Source organism: Apodemus sylvaticus, chromosome 8 (assembly GCF_947179515.1).
Source record: "Apodemus sylvaticus chromosome 8, mApoSyl1.1, whole genome shotgun sequence".
Taxonomy (NCBI): domain Eukaryota; kingdom Metazoa; phylum Chordata; class Mammalia; order Rodentia; family Muridae; genus Apodemus; species Apodemus sylvaticus.
In genome coordinates, this window is record NC_067479.1 from 51,743,895 (window position 1) to 51,762,360 (window position 18,466).

General features: G+C 40.1%; 1 protein-coding gene across 1 annotated transcript in view; it reads left to right on the plus strand.

Annotated features, from left to right (window-relative positions):
- The window catches only part of Cog3 (component of oligomeric golgi complex 3), a 53,781-nt gene that overhangs the window by 10,134 nt on the left and 25,181 nt on the right, over window positions 1–18,466 (plus strand). Inside the window, exons 3-14 of the mRNA XM_052190934.1 lie at window positions 679–740; window positions 1,705–1,870; window positions 2,456–2,530; window positions 3,551–3,643; window positions 4,555–4,680; window positions 6,288–6,368; window positions 10,077–10,120; window positions 11,267–11,393; window positions 12,138–12,229; window positions 13,739–13,878; window positions 15,335–15,495; window positions 17,401–17,506. Of these exons, the coding sequence (XP_052046894.1) occupies window positions 679–740; window positions 1,705–1,870; window positions 2,456–2,530; window positions 3,551–3,643; window positions 4,555–4,680; window positions 6,288–6,368; window positions 10,077–10,120; window positions 11,267–11,393; window positions 12,138–12,229; window positions 13,739–13,878; window positions 15,335–15,495; window positions 17,401–17,506 (1,273 nt within the window). The remainder of the gene's footprint in view (window positions 1–678; window positions 741–1,704; window positions 1,871–2,455; window positions 2,531–3,550; window positions 3,644–4,554; window positions 4,681–6,287; window positions 6,369–10,076; window positions 10,121–11,266; window positions 11,394–12,137; window positions 12,230–13,738; window positions 13,879–15,334; window positions 15,496–17,400; window positions 17,507–18,466) is intronic.

Consider the following 18,466-nt stretch of genomic DNA (forward strand, 5'->3'; position numbering starts at 1 on the left):
ATTAGTATAGGAGCAGATACAGCCTAAAGTCCATATTCTCTTTTACTTTTTATTTTTATTTTGTATGTGTGGCTGTTCTGCCTGCACATGTCTGTGTACCAGTTACGTTTCTGGTGCCCTCACTAGCCAGAAGGTGTTGGATTCCCTGGAACTAGAGTTAAAGACAGTTGTGAGCTATCATGTGGGTTCTGGGAATTGAATCAGATCTTCTGGAAGAACAACCAGTGCTCTTAACTACTGGGCTATCCCTGCAGTTTCCCCAAAGTCCATACTTAATTTACTATGTGATTTTCAAGTTTATATTTTTATCATTCGTATTAGGTAACATTAATATTTACCCAATGCCCTCTGCTAATTCTTCAAATTTGGCAAACATAAGAGCCAGGGACTAGAGCCAGGGACTAGTTTCTTAAGAAAAAGCATTTATTTTTTATATGTGTCTTTCATACTGCTCTTTACTTGACTCTGGAAATGGCTAATGCTTTTCATACCCTTTGCTTTTCCTGGCATGTAGATGCTAAATATTTAACAAAGCTCAAAACTAGTTATCAGTGGCTGAGCCCTAGAACTAAGATCCAGTGAGGTAATACCTGACCCTTGACTAGTGCTCTCCCGTGTAGTTAATTCTCATTTATTGGTTTTAGTTTGGTTGACAGAATTCTACTCTTTGTTTTCCAGTTTTTCTCATGGTTTGCAAAGCTGCAAGCTCAGATGGATCAGGATGAAGGAACGAAATATAGGTATGTGTGGGTCCTTTATCTGTCGGATATCCTGATTTTTACATCATAGTCATCTCAAATTACCAAAACAACTTAATGGTCAGATTTTCCTTAAGACTAGCCAGACTGAGGATTGGGATTGTAAATGATTTTACAGAAAGAAGCGCAGAAAGGACATGGATCAAGAGTTGTGTGGGAGTCAGGCAGTGGTGGCGCACGCCTTTAATCCCAGTACTTGGGAGGCAGAGGCAAGTGGATTTCTTGAGTTCAAGGCCAGCCTGGTCTGCAGAGTGAGTTCCAGGACAGCCAGGGCTACACAGAGAAACCCTGTCTCGAAAATAAACAAACAAACAAACAACAACAACAAAGAGTTGTGTGAGAATTCTCTGAGCTATTTGTTGTTCAGGAGAAGCATCCATGAAGGTGTGCCCCACTACGTCTGGTATATTCATGGCAGTGTGATAGGGATGTCCAATCCCACTTTATCCATAGCCCATCATCAAGAAATGTTCCCATCTCCATTTTACAAATGGCCAGACTGAGGCTTGGACACAGTGTCATTTGGGCTTAGATAGAACTGCAGTTTGGACCAGGGTCTTGTAGTCTCAAATCCAAAATTCTTTTCACATCATATGGCCCTTGGAGGTAGCAGTTATCAGAGGGAGTACATTTCCTTGCTGCCTTGGGATGTCCTAGTGCCCCATCTTTGGAGGTTAGCACCAGTAATTTATTGACTTCCATGCAAGAGACCAGATTGTGGCTCCAGGTGAATTCCTTTTGTTGCTTGTGTTGTCAGCGGTTCGTTGTCCTCAGCACTGGAAGTGTATGGGCTAGCGTCACTGTAGTTCTGAGTGTCACTTACAGCAGTGGGTCAGATTTTCACCTGGTATTTATGCTTTTGGGAAAAGATGAGACCTTATTGTTTATTGACTATGCTTATTGGGGGAAATATTATTGCCAATCCCCTCTTGGTTCTGTTTTCTAGACAGATGAGGGATTACTTGTCTGGGTTTCAGGAACAGTGTGATGCTATACTGAATGATGTGAACTGTGCTCTTCAGCATCTGGAGTCATTGCAGAAACAGTATCTTTTTGTGTCCAATAAGACAGGAACGCTTCACGAAGCCTGTGAACAGCTCCTAAAAGAACAGGTAATTGGGAATCAGGGAAGAGGGAGAGGGTCAGTGATGAATTCGTTAGTGATGAATGCTATTTAACTTTAGTGTTCTTAACTGCTCATGATGATTGCTCTGTGTGAGACTGTGTTAAACATGCAGATTGCTGTGGAGGGGGCAGAGCCAGAGGCAGACTTCCTTGTTGTGATGTGCTAGGTGCAGTTACAGAGTGTGCTGGTGATTTCGTTCTGTCCTTTACTACTGACATTTTCAGATAAGCAGAGTGATTGCACTAAAGGTAGGTTTTTGTTTGTAACCATCTGCCTGAGGAGGTTGTGCTTAAACTTGTGAGTGCAGAGAAAGCATTGAAGTTAATATATTTCAGAATTTTCTCTGTTTTTTTTTGTGTTTTTAAAAGATAGACACTTATTTTATAAAATAATACATAATACTGATTATAGTCTTCTTGTTGATGGGTGCAGAAATTCTTAAGCATGATTCTGAAGTCATACCTGATTTAAACTTAAATGTCAAATATAAATCTATTCGAAGTAATTTTGACATTAGAATACTGATTTTATGAATCTTTATATTAACTGCTTTTTCTCTTTAAAATGTGAGTCGGAGCTTGCCGACCTTGCCGAGCACATCCGACAGAAGCTGTCTTATTTTAATGAGTTGGAGACGATTAACACAGTAAGTGCTTTGTAGTGTTTTGTGAAGTTAGTGAGAACTTATTTTATATTTCCCTTTGTAGTAATTTTCAAGCATATAAAGTGATACTTGAACTTAAGAGTTGGTCACTGGTGCAGTTTCTGATTTAAGGAGTGGGTACACCAGTATCAGTTTAGAATTTTCCCTGTGTGATTCAAATAGGATTTCTTAAATTGTGTTATTGTGACTGGATTACTTGTTGTTCTAGCATTTTCCCTAAAAGCTGTGAAAATTAGGGCAATAAATGTCCAGCTTTAAGTGTTGCTGAGTTGAATTTCTAAATCCTATCCACACATTTTTAAGCCAATTCTCATGTTCAGTTTGAAGAACCTCATAAAGCAGATAATTAGGGCTTCTGAGTAAATTATATTTCTGTTTCTGACTTGTAAGTTAGTTAGTCATAATTATTTATAAGTCATATTATTATGTTATTAAAATAATTGTAATTCCTATAGTCTAATGTTAAAGACATAAAGCTAAGGCTGGCAGCCATGTAGACATGGGATGCTGTATCATTGGCAAATCACCTTAGTATCAAGAAAGAATAAATTGGCTAGTAATATTTGGCCTTTTTTTTTTTCCTGGAAATTGAACCCAGGGTCCCATGAGCCTGCCCACAAGTGCTGTGACTGCTAGGTAATCCTTGAGCATAAGAACGTAGTGTGGGACCGAATGCAGGCATATTGTTGTAAGGTGATAGAAAGTGCGACACTGGGTCCGAGGTGTAGAATTCAGTTTAACATTGCACAGCAACGTAGTAAAAAAGCACTCTGTGGGGCTCTTTTCTGTTTGCTTATATATTTATTTTTTTACTAGGTTGACACTAACTAGGTTGTTATACATGGGTCACAGTTGAAGATATTTCAGTGATTGTTCAAGGCTTTTTTATTAGCCTAAAAGTACACTATTGTATTTAAAAATATGTTAAATTCTAGTTGATAATTTTCAATGTTTACTTTTTTGTTGTTGTTAATTGATTGTTCCTTTTCCTTCTACTTGAAGAAATTGAATTCCCCTACGTTGTCTGTGAATAGTGAAGGATTTATCCCTATGTTGGCCAAGTTAGATGATTGTATAACGTATATTTCGTCTCATGTAAGTCATATTTTTGTGTTTTAAAAAATATTAACATTTCTACTATATTTCTTCGGCTATACAATCACTTTTTTCCTGGTGGAAAAAATATAGTCAGTCTGTATAGCTTTCTCCTGTGTGAATTCAACAAGCTGTGCATTGCAAAGATTAAAAAGACCTTTTGTTTATACTAAAAGTGTACAGCCCATTTTCCTTGTTTTCATTATTCCCTGAATGGTATCATAGCATTTACATTATGTTAGTCTCATAAGTAGCTGCATAAGGGAGGACATATTTGGTTTATAAAACTTCTGCACAATTTTATTTAAGGTATCTGAGTGCTCTCTTATCTATTGGAGTCTTAGAACTAGTGCTATATGAATATTGAGGAATGATTCCATGTCTGTACATGCTGAAGAAAATGAGTGCATTTTTTGTTGCTCTTCTTTTTTGTACACAGTACTTTTGGCTTCTGAGAATTCCTGAAGTAGAAAGGGCCCTTACTGATTTAGCCCTATCCTACTTAAAAGGATGTGACATTTTCCAGTCTTCATTTATGGATGTGCAAGATACTCTTGGAAATAGATTCCTTGGGTTGGGGCACAGGCGATGCCCAGAAGGACAAGTCCCTCTCTTGATCCCCCAAGGATTTCTTGCTGTTTTTAGTTTTGTTAACTCCATTTTGTTTTTAGTAGGGTCTTAACACTAGCCTCAAAGTTCATGAGGCAGTAACGTTTAATCACTTGTAACTGCAAATGCTGACTGAACAGAGCCCCTACTTTGTGACCCAAGTCATTCATTCAAGTAGTCTTCCCGGAGCTAATAATCTACAGAACTTCATGTATTGCTTTGCATAGAGGACACCTTGGTTGTTATTGACAATTTGCTAATTGTTAATATTTATTTCTTTTGTAAATTTCCTTGTTTTACAGCCTAATTTTAAAGATTATCCTGTATACTTACTGAAGTTTAAACAATGTCTTTCTAAAGCTTTGCACCTCATGAAGACATATACTGTGAACACACTGCAGACTCTCACAAATCAGTTACTAAAAAGGGTGAGTTAATTGATCCAAATGTCAGCTTGGTTTTTATTTTTGACTTATTTGCCTTCCACAATCTTTATCTGAACTAAATACTGTATAATTAAGCAAGAATCTATGCTGTAGGTTTTTTGTTTTTAAAGGATTTATTTATTTTATTTGTATGAGTACTCTGTAGCTGTCCTCAGACACGCCAGAAGAGGGCATCAGATCTCATTATGGATGGTTGTGAGCCAACATGTGGTTGCTGGGATTTGAACTCAGGACCTCTGGAAGAGCAGTCAGTGTTCTTAACCGCTGAGCCATCTTTCCAGCCCATGCTATAGGTTTTATAATAGAAAAGTGTAGCTGTATCCTATATAGCTCAGCTGGTAGAGTCCTTGCTTGGTATTATAAAGTCTGCTTTCAACCCCTAGCACCAGGAGGAAAAATGAAAATGAGGAAAATTCTTTTTAATTATCCACCATTTAAACTTACTCACTATTTTTGATTTATTTTGTACCAATATTTTTATGGAAAAGCTAAAAAGAATGTTTCAGGTAAGAAGTAGCTTACACTTCATTCTACAGTTTATCACCTAGTGTTGGGCTCTACCCATAGTTCTTGGCCTTGTGCCCTCAGAATGTATGGCTTTCCTGTGGATAACTGTCACAGTGCTCAGGCTGCACCCAGGGCCTGGACACACCAGGGAAGCACGCTGACTCATACGTTTAGCCCTTGGGGTTCTGAGACAAGGTGTCACTGTTGCTGAGCCTGGGCTTGAACTTGGGGTGCTCTTGCATCTTGGATGCTTGGATTGCAGATATTTACCCTGCAGCATCCGTATGTCTATTGAGTATGTCCTTATGTTTAGTGTTATATTAGAAACTGATGGTGGGAAAGAGAGCTCATAAGGTCCTTGCTGTCACAGTGATTTAGAAATAATAACTAGCAAAAATGATGAGTAAACTAGTTCCAAATTAGTATATGCTAGGTGGAAAAGTAACACACTCTGAAAATAAGAGTAGAGCTGTCTAAGATGGTCGCTGAGTATATTTTATATTTCTCCTAAGAAAACTGCAAAGGCTGCATTTTCTTTCTTAAGCTCACTTTTCAGTTGGGCAGACTTATGCCCTATGCTTTGGGAGTTCAAGGCCAAGTCTGTGGAACTAACTCAGTGAGGCCTGTCACATGGGAAAGTAAAAGGAAACGAAACTAACGCCGGGCTGCGATGTGAGGTAGAGCAGTGTGCCAGGCCTTGGAACTCAGTCCCTCCCTCAGCAGAGGGAAGCAGGGAAGGAAATGTAAAACTTTGACTCCAAGGACGTGCACTGGATGTCGGAGATGCTAGAAACTTGCCCAGTGTCCTATACTCAGTAAGTAACAGTTTAAGTCTGAATTTAGTCATATTCACTGCCAAAATTCAAGTAACACAGGATGCATTTTAACTATAAAGGGAAGACGATAGCACCATTAATTAGGTAATAACTATAACAATATTAGCATATATAACTTCTTCTAGAGATTGTCTTCTCTAAGCTTTGTTAGCTATGGGGGTCAAGCAGTAGATGGATGAAGTGGTTTGTGTTTCTTTTCTGAGTGATGATGTGCTTACTGATATCTTTCTTCCTGTGTTTCTTCAGGACCCCACATCGGTCACTAATGCAGACAATGCCTTCACACTATTTTATGTGAAATTTCGAGCTGCTGCCCCTAAAGTCAGAGTAAGTCTGTTGACACATATTGAATGTTGGAAGCCCTCCTGTGCCTTACTGTTTCACTTATCCCAGGAAATTAACTTGAAACTCTTCATCCTTCCTGTGATGCTCAGGGTAGTTACTAGATGAACTTAGATTTGGGTGGTGGGGTGGGGGTGGTGAGATGGCTCAGATCTAAAGGGCCTTGCTGCCAAGCCTGATGGCCTGAGTTCAGTCCCTGGTGAAAGACAGAACAACTCCTGTAGGATGTATGTACACAGATCTCCCTCCCTCACACACACACACACACACACACACACACACACACACACACACACACACATGTCTTAGGGTTACTATTGCTATGATGAAACACCCTGACCAAAGCAATTTGAAGAGGAGAGCGTTTATTGGGCTTACACTTCCACATCACTGTTCATCAAAGAAAGTCAGGACAGGGACTCCGACAGACCAGGAACCTGGAAGCAGGAGCTAATGCACAAGCCATCGAGGGGTATGCTTATTGGTTTGCTCCCCATGGCTTGTTTAGCCTGCTTTCTTAAAGAACACAGGACCACCAGTCTAAGGGTGACACCACCCATAATGATTTATTGTTACTGCACTTCAGGGTGTCACTAGAGTCTTAGGAACAGGAAGGAGAAGCAACAAGGCGTATTGCACGATGGGCCAGTTCATGAAAAGTAGAACACAAGCGACTCCTCGGAAGGTGGAGAAGGCTTCGGTCAGAGTACTGTCTCAGAGATGACACTTAAAAGAAAGGGATTACAGCAAAGAGAAATCCAGAAGTAGGGAGGAGGACCCCTCAACAAGCACAGTTTGCAGCCATTCAGAAGAGGCGTAGGAGCTGGAAAGGCTCTGGTAATGATTGATGAGGGCAGGTTGTGCCTTACTGTGTGCGAGGTGTCTGGGGTTTAAGGAATAGTCAGTGTATCTATCCTGACTAAATTACAAGTGGAGAGGAACGGTCAAAAACCAGTGTTTGTGTAGGTTATACCAGCTGAGAGAGTTTACTGGTGCTTGCACACACATGTTCTTTTTGTCACTAGAAGGACTGCTACACTTCCATTGACAGGATTTCATGTTCTTCCTTGAAAGTCAGCCAGTTAAAGGAGAATGATTTTGTTTTTCAGATGGAAGACACTTGGTTTTATGGAAGAGGAGATTTGGATTGTGCCTGATTGGTTTCTTTTGTCTGTTAGCTAAAAGTCAATATTATTAAATATTTGATTCAGAAGGAAATAGTGTAAAGAGGACTTAGTGTAGTGGGTGCCCAGGTATCGGTGGTGTTAACACATTTTTTAAATAACCAGTTAGTGTACATGATGGAGCTGCAATGGAAATATGGGGTGAATAAGATGACAAAAGTCCACTCAAACCATGAGAGATTAAAAAGATGCTAAGCGTCTTGACCCTGCCTGGAGAGAGTTACATTTGGAATGCCCATTCTTTTTAGTGTAGTTTATTGGTTGGAATGTACTGTTAGCTAAGATTACAGAATTTTTTTTTTAGATTTATTTATTTGTCTGCATGAGTATTTTGCCTGCATTCTTATATATATGCACCACATGTGTGCCTGGCACCTTGGCTCCTCTGTAATAGACAGTTGTAAAAGCTGCCTTGTGAGTGCTGGGAATTGAACCTGTGCCCTCTACAGGAACATCCAGTGCTCCTAACTGCTGAGCTGTTTCTACAGCCCCAAAGAAAGATTTCTTTAGGTCAGCAAGATAGAACAAAATTTTGGAAAATGTAGTGTTGTTGATTTAAGAATTCACTGACAGATCATTGACATGAAAAATTTTAGAAGTTAGAACATAAAGTAAAAAGGAAGATCTAGAGTTTTCTACATGTATTGGGAAAATTTGTATCTGGATAAAACAACCTTTTTATTTTATACCATTATCAGAATACATTATAAGTGATCTAATAAATATCAGATTAGTAAGTAGACCCCCAAAATACAACTAAGAATTATTGGGGAAAAAAAGACCAGAATAGAAGATTAAGGATATAAAAATTAAGAATTTTAATTCTTAAATAGGAAAATAAAGATAGAAACTGGAATGTTTGTTAAGAAAGATGGATATCTATTTTAAAATGACCAGATAATTTAAAGAGCTAAGTTTTTTTTTTTTTTTTTGTCTCAGAAATTTCAAATTAAGGTATAATAGTGTTTTGAGGTTTCAGTGATAGTAATACTGCTGATAGGGGTATAAATGAATTCCTTTCCAAAAAGTATTTTTAGCAGAACAGATCAAAAACATATAAGTACATCTTTCTTTGATTCACTGTGTTGAAGTGCCCACAAAGGGGTGCTTAGAGGGGGGTTACTGGGGAGCTGGAGGGAAGGCTCAGCGGTTAAGAACACTGGCTGCTGTTCCAGAACGTCCAGGTCCAGTTCTCACAGCAGTTAATCAAAAATGTGTAACTCCAGTCCCAGGGGACCCGACAGTTTGTTGTGGCTCCTTCAGACACACGGTACACAGACATACACACAGGCACAACACCCATACATATAAAAATAAATACAACTTTGGAAAAAAAAAACAAGAGAAAAGATTAGATACATGATACATGTTTGCCTTTTGGAATCTCAGAGAAGCGAACCATCTGGCCTGGGCTCTGACATAGCAGACCTGTTTGACACCAGACTGAATTAGTGGTGATTGTCTTTGGAAACAAATGCTGGACAGAACAGCTGATTTTGAGTACATCTACCCACAGGATAATATACAACTATTTCATATGATGTGGCATCATATATTTAACTTTTGTTGCTATGTCCGTTTGAGATAGGATACTGACATATATGTAGTCCAGGCTGGCTGCAGACTCACCATTGAGCTCAGGCTGCCTGGGAACTCCCCAGTGCTTCTTTTGCTTCACCTTCCCAAGTACTGGGATTATAGGCATAGGCCACCATAACCAGCTTGATGTAATGTTTTAAATGCTGTTTGCAATAATTTTTTGAGTATTTATTAAAGTGTTTAATGATAGAAAAATATTTATGAAAGTTATTAAAACATTTTATTCCTCAGGTTATAGAGCTAAATATACTCAATTCCAGCTTTGATTAAAAAGAAAATATGGGACTGGAGAGATAGTTCATGGGTTAAGAACACTGGATGCAGGGCTGGAGAGATGGCTCAGTGGTTAAGAGCACCAGTTGCTCTTCCGAAGGTCCTGAGTTCAAATCCCAGCAACCACATGGTGTCTCACAACCATCTGTAATGAGATCTGATGCCCTCTTCTGGAGTGTCTGAAGACAGCTACAGTGTACTTACATATAATAAATAAATAAATCTTTAAAAAAAACAAAACCAAAACACTGGATGCTCTCCCAGAGGACCCACATTTGGTTCCCACTACCTACATCTTGCTCACAACTGTCTGTAACCCCAGTCTCAGGATCCAGTGCCCTCTTCTGACCTCCATGGACACTGAGACTCCCATGCACAGATACACACGCAGGCAAAGCACCCAAACATATAAAGAACATTTTAAAAAAGCAAGAAGGAAAGGAAATGTGCTAATTGAATATAAAATCCCTGAAAAATATATACTGTGGTATTGAGCATAATTGCTTCTTATATGCTATTTGTATGATTTTTAACTTACTCACATTTTTATTTAAGTGAGGGATACTAAGTAACCAGTAAGCAATGGAAAGTACAGTTAAGACAGGTGGACATATACTTGTCTTTCTTTATTTCACAGGCTCTAATTGAACAAATAGAGCAACGGTCTGAAAAGATACCCGAGTGAGTACTCAGCATCTCTTGTCTTGTCCTGCCCTTCCCAAGCTTTTGCTCTTGGCAGTTTCTGAGCACCTGTCTCCCTGTTTGTTCTCAGCCAAGCAGTCTGTTTAGAGAGCAGTCTCAGGCGTGACTTAGCAAGTTTGTCATGGTGATAGTAGCACAGTCTCCTTTTTCTTTTTCTTTTTCTTTTTCTTTTTCTTTTCTTTCTTGGTTTTTTTTTGTTGTTGTTGTTGTTGTTTTGTTTTTTTGTGTTTTTTTTGGGTTTTTCGGAAACAGGGTTTCTCTGTGTAGCCCTGGCTGTCCTGGAACTCACTGTAGACCAGGCTGGCCTGGAACTCAGAAATCCACCTGCCTCTGCCTCCCAAGTGCTAGGATTAAAGGTGTGCGCCACCACTGCCTGGCTATAGTCTCCTTTCTTAGTCAGGCAGGTGTGAGTTCTCTGTTGAAGAGAATCCTTCCTTAAAGGACTCTCTTTTGTATCACTTTTGTGGTTACAAAAAAAAAAAAAAAAGGACTTTTGTATCACTTCATTGTGGTTTCTCATCTTTGTCTATATTCCTGAGGGTTTTTTAAAAAAAGATTTATTTTTGATGTATATGAGTACACCGTAGCTGTCTTCAGATACACACTAGAATTGTGCATTGGATCCCATTACAGATGGCTGTGAGCCACTCTGTGGTATCTGGGAAGTGAACTGAGGACCTCTGGAAGAGCAGTCAGTGCTCTTGACTGCTGAGCCATCTCTCCAGCCCTCCTGAGGGTTTTTAATGTGAGCGAATGATAAGCAGTCATTATGGCTTTAGAAGCCTGGCTGCCTAGTCAGGAGTTTAAGATCAGATTTAATTTTTACATTTCAAATAAAAATGTATACGATGTACACTCCAGTCTTACTATATTTTCTAGGTGACAGTATGGTGTATTCGTTATCTGTAGTGATGTGCTCTGAAAGATATTTTAGTTGAGCCATTTCATGTGCGTCAACCTTACTCCTTTTTCATACCCTTCCTCTCTCTGTTTGTTAGTAGTCCTCTCCTGTCCCCAGTGGGCCCCTCTCCTTTCACGGCTTGTGTGTGTGTGTAAATCCAGCCTCCACACAGGAGAGGAGTCGGCATACGCTATTTCTCCTCTCGTTCTGTTTGCCTCCATCAGATACCAGCACCTGCTCAATGATATCCACCAGTGTTACCTGGATCAGCGGGAGCTCCTCTTGGGCCCAAGTATTGCCTACACCGTCACAGAGTTAACCAGCCAAAACAACAGAGACCATTGTGCCTTGGTGAGTGCGGCTGGTAGACCAGTCCTGCGCTTTGCTGTTGGAGACACGCTGGCTCGCCTTACTGACAGCACTCTTTCCCAAGCCCGACTGTGCTCCTGATGCCAGCAGTGTCGGACTCAGCAAACTGATATTGTGCTGCTTCCCAAATCAACATTTTTCCTTTGCTGGAAATTAGTCCTTCAACTTTGTAAAATATTCTCTCTCTTTTTTTTAAATATGAAGATCTATAAGTACATATTCTTCTTTGAATACATCTTTGAAAGATGAAGTTTCAGAGTTAGTATATTTATGTTAAAAATGTAATTTTTATGTATTTTTTTCCTCTTTTCCTTCTTTTGGTTTAAGATCGGGTCTCACTCTGCAGCCTAGCTTGGCCTTTGCTTACCCCGCCGCAGCCTTCTGATGGCTGGGATGGCATTTGTGCCACTGTGCCTGGCTTGGTTTTTGATGCAGAAATGGCCTTTTGTTTAGTGTGACTTTAATTCACATAAAAGTTCTTTTTTTTTTAAAGTACCCCCTTTTATCTAGAAAATTATGTTTATTATCAATAGTTTAGAAAGTAAAAAGTAAGAAATTAAAAATTGGATCCTATTTTGCAGTAATCCATTGAGAACCACCCATTTTCTGTTTTCGAGAGTTGCTTATGAATATATGTGTGTAATCTCTTTGCAAGCAAAGTACAGCTCTATTTTACAGGAGCTGGAATGTGCGTGTTTGTAGGTGGGACGTGTTTGTTTATTGCAGGTTCGCAGTGGCTGTGCCTTTATGGTCCATGTCTGCCAAGATGAGCACCAACTTTACAATGAATTTTTCTCAAAGCCAACACCAAAATTAGAGTAAGTGACATATGGGATAGCTCTATGGGTAAGATTTAATTCACTGTTGACAATAATGATACAGTATATTGTAGATATATAATATATATTCTAATATTCTACAGTTAACTGCAGTGTTTGACCTTTGTTGTGTCTGGAAATAGAATATTGTTGATTGTGATTATTTTTATGTCTGTAGTGAAAGGCATGCATGCTTTCATATTTTCTGTAGTAACATTTGGAGACATTCTGGAATGCAAACAAGTCATCTAAGTCTAAGAACTAGGCCCTGGGATATGGAGCCTTTATATACACCGAGTACAGTAGCTCCTTCTAGTAGAAATTCTGTGTGGCAAACTGATGAACAGTACTTACAAATATATATGTTTTTTGATAATCATTTTTTAAAAGTGATTTTCAGGTCCATTGTTAGTCACCTGATTCTCCCATGTTGGTGGTTTTTGACTCAGAAAGATCCTAAGATTTTGACTCATATTGAGGAAGAGAAAAATGTATTTCCCGATTTTGGTTAGTGGTTCCTTGCTGAAGGACTATATGTAGAAGGGCACTGTTAGCAGTCTGAAGCACATAGACACCTAACCTTGTCTCTTCGAATGCTTAACATTTCTCAGAATACTTGATATGGCCCCCAAGTACCTGAGGTTTTGTTTTCTTAAACATTTGTTGTTGTTGTTGTGAGTTTCTTTTGAGACAGAGTTTTTCTGTGTAGCCCTGAACTTACTCTGTAGATCAGGTTGGCCTTGAATGCACAGAGATCTGCCTGCTTCTGACTTTCAAGTGCGCTACAATTAAAGGTGTGCTCCACCATGCCCTGGCTAGTGGCTTTATTTTTTTATTTATTTATTTATTTATTTTTTTTGTTTTTTGTTTTTTGGATTTGGTTCTTTCCAGACAGGGTTTCTCTGTGTAGCCCTGGCTGTCCTGGAACTCACTCTGTAGACCAGACTGGCCTCAAACTCAGAATTCTGCCTGCCTCTGCCTCCCAGAGTGCTAGGATTACAGGTGTGTGCCACCACTGCCTGGCTTTTTTTTTTAAAGTTTGAATGTGTGTTTGGTATGTGTGGGTGTAACTGATCTGCAGTGATGTAGAATATAAAATTAAATATTTTTTACTATTTTTATTTTTTATAATTTATTTTATAATTTTATATTAAAAATATATTTTTAATATAAATTATTTGCATTATAAATAATGTAAAATATAAATATTAATGTTTAGTGGAACAACTTATATTTTGAAACAATATAAAATTAATGTTAAAATAAAAGTTGTAAGCAGTTGACTTGTGGTTGGGGGCATCTAATTTGAATTAAGTGTTACAGATTAAGTGTTGATTCTGAGCTTTTAGAGCAAAAGTAGTTTGCAGACTCATTCTCGTTCTCACTCTAGAGTGTGCGTCCAGTTACCATTTTCCAGATATTGATTCTTCTTTCTGGCTCGAGTTGATGCACATTGGAAGAATCCTGAACAGTTTGCTATTAACAGCTGCATTTTGTCCTTTCTTTCAGTGAGCTATTGGAGAAATTGTGCGTGTCGTTGTATGATGTGTTCCGGCCATTGATCATCCATGTCATTCACTTAGAGACTTTATCAGAGCTCTGTGGGATTCTTAAAAACGAAGTGCTTGAAGACCATGTGCAGAACAACGGTAAATATGCACAAGTGATCACTTTAAAGGACTTCTTAATTGTATCTGTGGCTCAGTGAATGTGAACAAAAATTGGACTTTTTTCTTCATAGCCTCAGTTCATACCTACTTAATGTTTTTTTTTAAGTCTTAAAAATTTTAAGTAGAAGGCTAATGTTTTGGAGCTTGGGTTGAAATCTCCCTCCTTTTTTTTTTTTTTTTTAAAGATTTATTTATTTATTACAAGTGAATATGCTCTAGCTGTCTTCAGACACTCCAGAAGAGGGCATCAGATCTCATTACAGATGGTTGTGAGCCACCATGTGGTTGCTGGGAATTGAACTCAGGACCTTTGGAAGAGCAGTCAGTGCTCTTAACCTTACTGAGCCATCTCTTCAGCCCCTTCTCCCTCCTTTTCAAATAAAGGTGTGTCTTCATCTGGAACCATTTAATGGTACAAATTGAACAGATAAGGATTTTAAAATTTGGTGAAGTCAGTAATGAGATTGTCACTTTCCATTTTGGTTTTGGAGTCCAGAGAAAACTGAACTTTGGCTTTGGTTGGGGATCTAGCACCCCGGAGTCCACTTATTTCATGCTTTTGATTGAAAACAGGGGTTATTTAGCATACTTAGGTCGTAGTGCTCCATCATCTTCATTCTCCATGAAGACCAGCTTTTCTCTCAGCACTCAGCCATCTGACCAGCTGTCGTCTGCTGACTAGATTGCGGTAGGGAGCACGGTTTGATACCTTGGAAAGCCTCTTCTGAGACGGCCTGTGTGCTGGGTTTATCACTGCTGCCCCTTCCATCAGTGGATTCCATGCCGCTTCTCAGAGTTATCTTTCTGCAGTTAGCTCATTCTGTCTGAGATTTCTCCATTCCAGTGCTTCTGATTTTAGGGTGATTTTTAAAGTGCTGTGAATGTTTTCCATCACTATGCAGTAAGTATCTCTAGTCCCTGGCCCATGGAAAGAGATTACTGATTTATGTTTTAACATTAGTGGCCTCTTAGAAAGGGAGAAACACTATATAAATTTATATTTCACTTTTTCTCTGTAAACGTGGGATCAGTTTATTTGTACAATGGGGTGACAACCCAATTGATAGACTGCCTTAGCTCTCTTGTAGTGTTGGTCTGTGCTGTGTGAATTAACTTAGCACAGTGTACTCCTAAAACCCAGATTCATTTTGAATGTAAAGAATATAACTAAATTTTCAGAGTCCTGGGAAGAAGGTGGAAGGCCAATTTATTTTTCCATGATAAGCCCGAGGCAATTGAAAGTTATCCATTAAATTTTTCTAAGATCATTGAGTCATATTGGAATAAAGTTTAGCAACAGTCTCTGACACAGAGTGTCACAGAGTGACACAGAGAGGGCCACACCATGTCAGAGCAGGTCAGTAATCTCTGCTGAGTTAAAGGAAGCTGGAATAGATAATAGCCTTTTGTTTTTGTTTGTTTTTTGTTTTTAAAGCTGAACAACTGGGGGCATTTGCAGCTGGAGTAAAGCAGATGTTGGAGGATGTACAAGAGAGGCTTGTGTATCGAACCCACATCTACATTCAGACAGACATCACAGGCTACAAACCAGCTCCTGGAGATCTGGCTTATCCTGATAAGCTAGTCATGATGGAGGTGGGGTCTCTTCAGCACTTGATCTTCACCTGCTCACTGCTCCTGCTCAGCTTGTGCATGTTTTATACTGGCTGACGTAGAATATTTCTCTTTAAACTACCACTCAGAATACAAAATCAAACATATTTGCCATAAAAGTCATAGAAAATAAAGAATTGAACACAAATTGTTAGTTTGTCCTTATGTTGGGCAACCTTTCTATACAGCTTTCTCTCCTGGGTCAGGGTGTGCATCCTCCACTTGTGAATTGAATTAGTTTCTCATATGTCTTTGTGAATGGCATAGGAGGGCTGGTGAAATAGCAGCCACCACAGTTAATGATGGTGGCACGGCCCTTCGTTGTACTCCTGAAATCATATTGTACCAACCTTGGATGTATGGCTGGAAGGCTCCAGTTGTCGCTCTGACCCTTCTGACTGTTCTTTATTTTCTGTGACCTTTGGATAGAGTTCACAGACTGCTAGGGTATTAGTGCGTGACAGGCTATCAGAGTGTAGAGCCATAGAGTGAAAGCTTACAGAAGAAAGCAAAAGTGTCTGCGAGATGCAGTGAGCGCCTCCCCCCTCCCCGCAAGGCCAGCACAGTGCCTTGTTTACCCGCTTGCTCTCGCCAGCTGTTTCAGAGAGGGTTTCGGTCTGTAAGTACTCTGGTACGGAACTCTGGAAGGTCAGGGTGGTTTTATTTTTAACACAATTATAATAGAATTTCTCACCTAAAAACAACTTTCCTATGATTCTGAGTTCAGATTCCCAGGGTTTCAGAGTCAGCAATTGTTAAGGCTTTTTTCATATTACTCTATATTTTTGTCAGTATGTTTTGTTGCTTAATCATTTGAAAGTAATTTGAGTACTTAAAGTTAAAAAAAATATTTGTGTATATGTGCATGAGTGCATGTGTGCACGTACATTCCTGTAGAGGCCAGAAGAGGCCATAGGATCCCCCTGGAGCTGGAGTAGCAGGCGGTTGTGAGGGATGTCCCAGCCTGTGTGTGGGAGCTGGGGATCATGAGGCCCTTGGAAGAGAAGCAGGTCATGTATGCTGGCTGCGGAGCTGCTGCTCCAGCCCAAGCCAAGGACTCTCCTTGAGTCTCATAGTTGGCTCCTAAGCACATTGGTTTTTTATAAAAAAAACTTTGCTTATGGCTGGACACATAAAATTATAAAGTATAAAAGAATGAACTTAAGCCTTCTCTTCTACTTTAGTTTGTGTTTTATTTTTATAATTGACTGTTTTGAAGAGACCAGGACTTGTCTCATTCTCTCATTCTTCTTCTTCTTCTTCTTCTTCTTCTTCTTCTTCTTCTTCTTCTTCTTCTTCTTCTTCTTCTTCTTCTTCTTCCTTCTCCTTCTCCTTCTCCTTCTCCTTCTCCTTCTCCTTCTCCTTCTCCTTCTCCTTCTCCTTCTCCTTCTCCTTCTCCTTCTCCTTCTCCTTCTCCTTCTCCTTCTCCTTCTCCTTCTCCTTCTCCTTCTCCTTCTCCTTCTCCTCCTCCTCCTCCTCCTCCTCCTCCTCCTCCTCCTCCTCCTCCTCCTCCTCCTCCTCCTTTTCCTCCTTCTCCTTCTCCTCCTCCTCCTCCTCCTCCTCCTCCTCTTCCTCCTTTTCCTCCTTCTCCTTCTCCTCCTCCTCCTCCTTCTCCTCCTCCTTTTCTTCCTCCTCCTCCTCCTCTTCCTCCTCTTCCTCCTCTTCATTGTTTTGGTGAGAATCCTGAATAGCTCACATTTACTTCATTGTATCAACGGGACATAGTGTCAGACCCAACCATTAAGAGCTGAGGTGGTGATTATGAAGGAGTATTTCTACTTTGTAATGATACTATTGGATGATACTTGAGTTTTATGGGAGTTCCCAGAACTCAGCTAGTCCAGATTGTAACTGCACCTGCATGTTCTTTCTTGTTTCCCTATGTAGCAAATTGCACAGAGTTTGAAGGATGAACAGAAGAAGGCACCGTCAGAAGCTTCCTTTTCAGATGTACGGTTAGAAGAAGGAGAATCCAATAGTTTAAGAAAGTCTGGTATGTTACGATGGCTTAACTTCTGGCATCTATTCATTCAGTTAGTTAACCTCACTGTGGACTGTGTTTCTAGCTTTCAGACTTTCTAGGCACAGACTGATAGATCCCAAATGTAGTTCAGTAGCGTGAAATGCTAATGGCATGTACCAGATGCTCCTAGAGCAGGAGGAGCTTTGGGGCATAGAAGTGGGGAGGGCATATGTCGAGTGCAGGACATGGGCTCAGTGTGAGGTGTGGTGTCTAGAAGCTGGAGATGTTTTTATAGAGTGTGAGAAAGTCAGGTAAAGTCACATGCCACCCCTGGGCTAGTGGCCCTGAGTTGTACAAGACAGCAGGCTTCAGAAACTATGGAGAGCAAGCCAGTAAGCAACATCCCTCCATGGCCTCTGCTTCCAGGCTTCTGTCTTGAACTCTTGCCCTGGCTTCCTTTTGTGATGGCTGTGACCTAGGAGCTATAAGATTGCATGAGCCCTTCCTCCCCTACGTTGGTTTTCATTAGTGTATAGCAACAAAGAAGCCAGCCAACAGGGAAGGGATGTAGAACTGTGCCCGCCAGTGTTCAGCCACCCTGCACTGAGCCTGTGGAATGTGGATAGTGTGGAGAAGTGAAGGAAGGGGAGGCTGAGGACTTGCAGGAGGACCATAGTTCGTCCTGTCCTGCCATGGCTTGTGGCTATACCAGGAGACGCTCCTCTGGTACAGTTAAATAGGACAGCGAACAAGAGCAGACAAGCTGGCCGCAGCCCCGACCGCTCAAGTCATACTTGGTGCTTTTAGGTTCTTTATATGAAGACGGGACCCTGAACGCTAGGGACTCTACAGCCTACGTGTTCTTTGCATATATGTTTCTCCTCTTTCTCTCCCTCTCCCTGCCCCTCTCCCTGTCTGAGACAGGGTTTTATGTAGACTATGCTGTTTTTGAACTTCTGATCTTCCCGCCTCTCCTTCCTGAATGCTGGG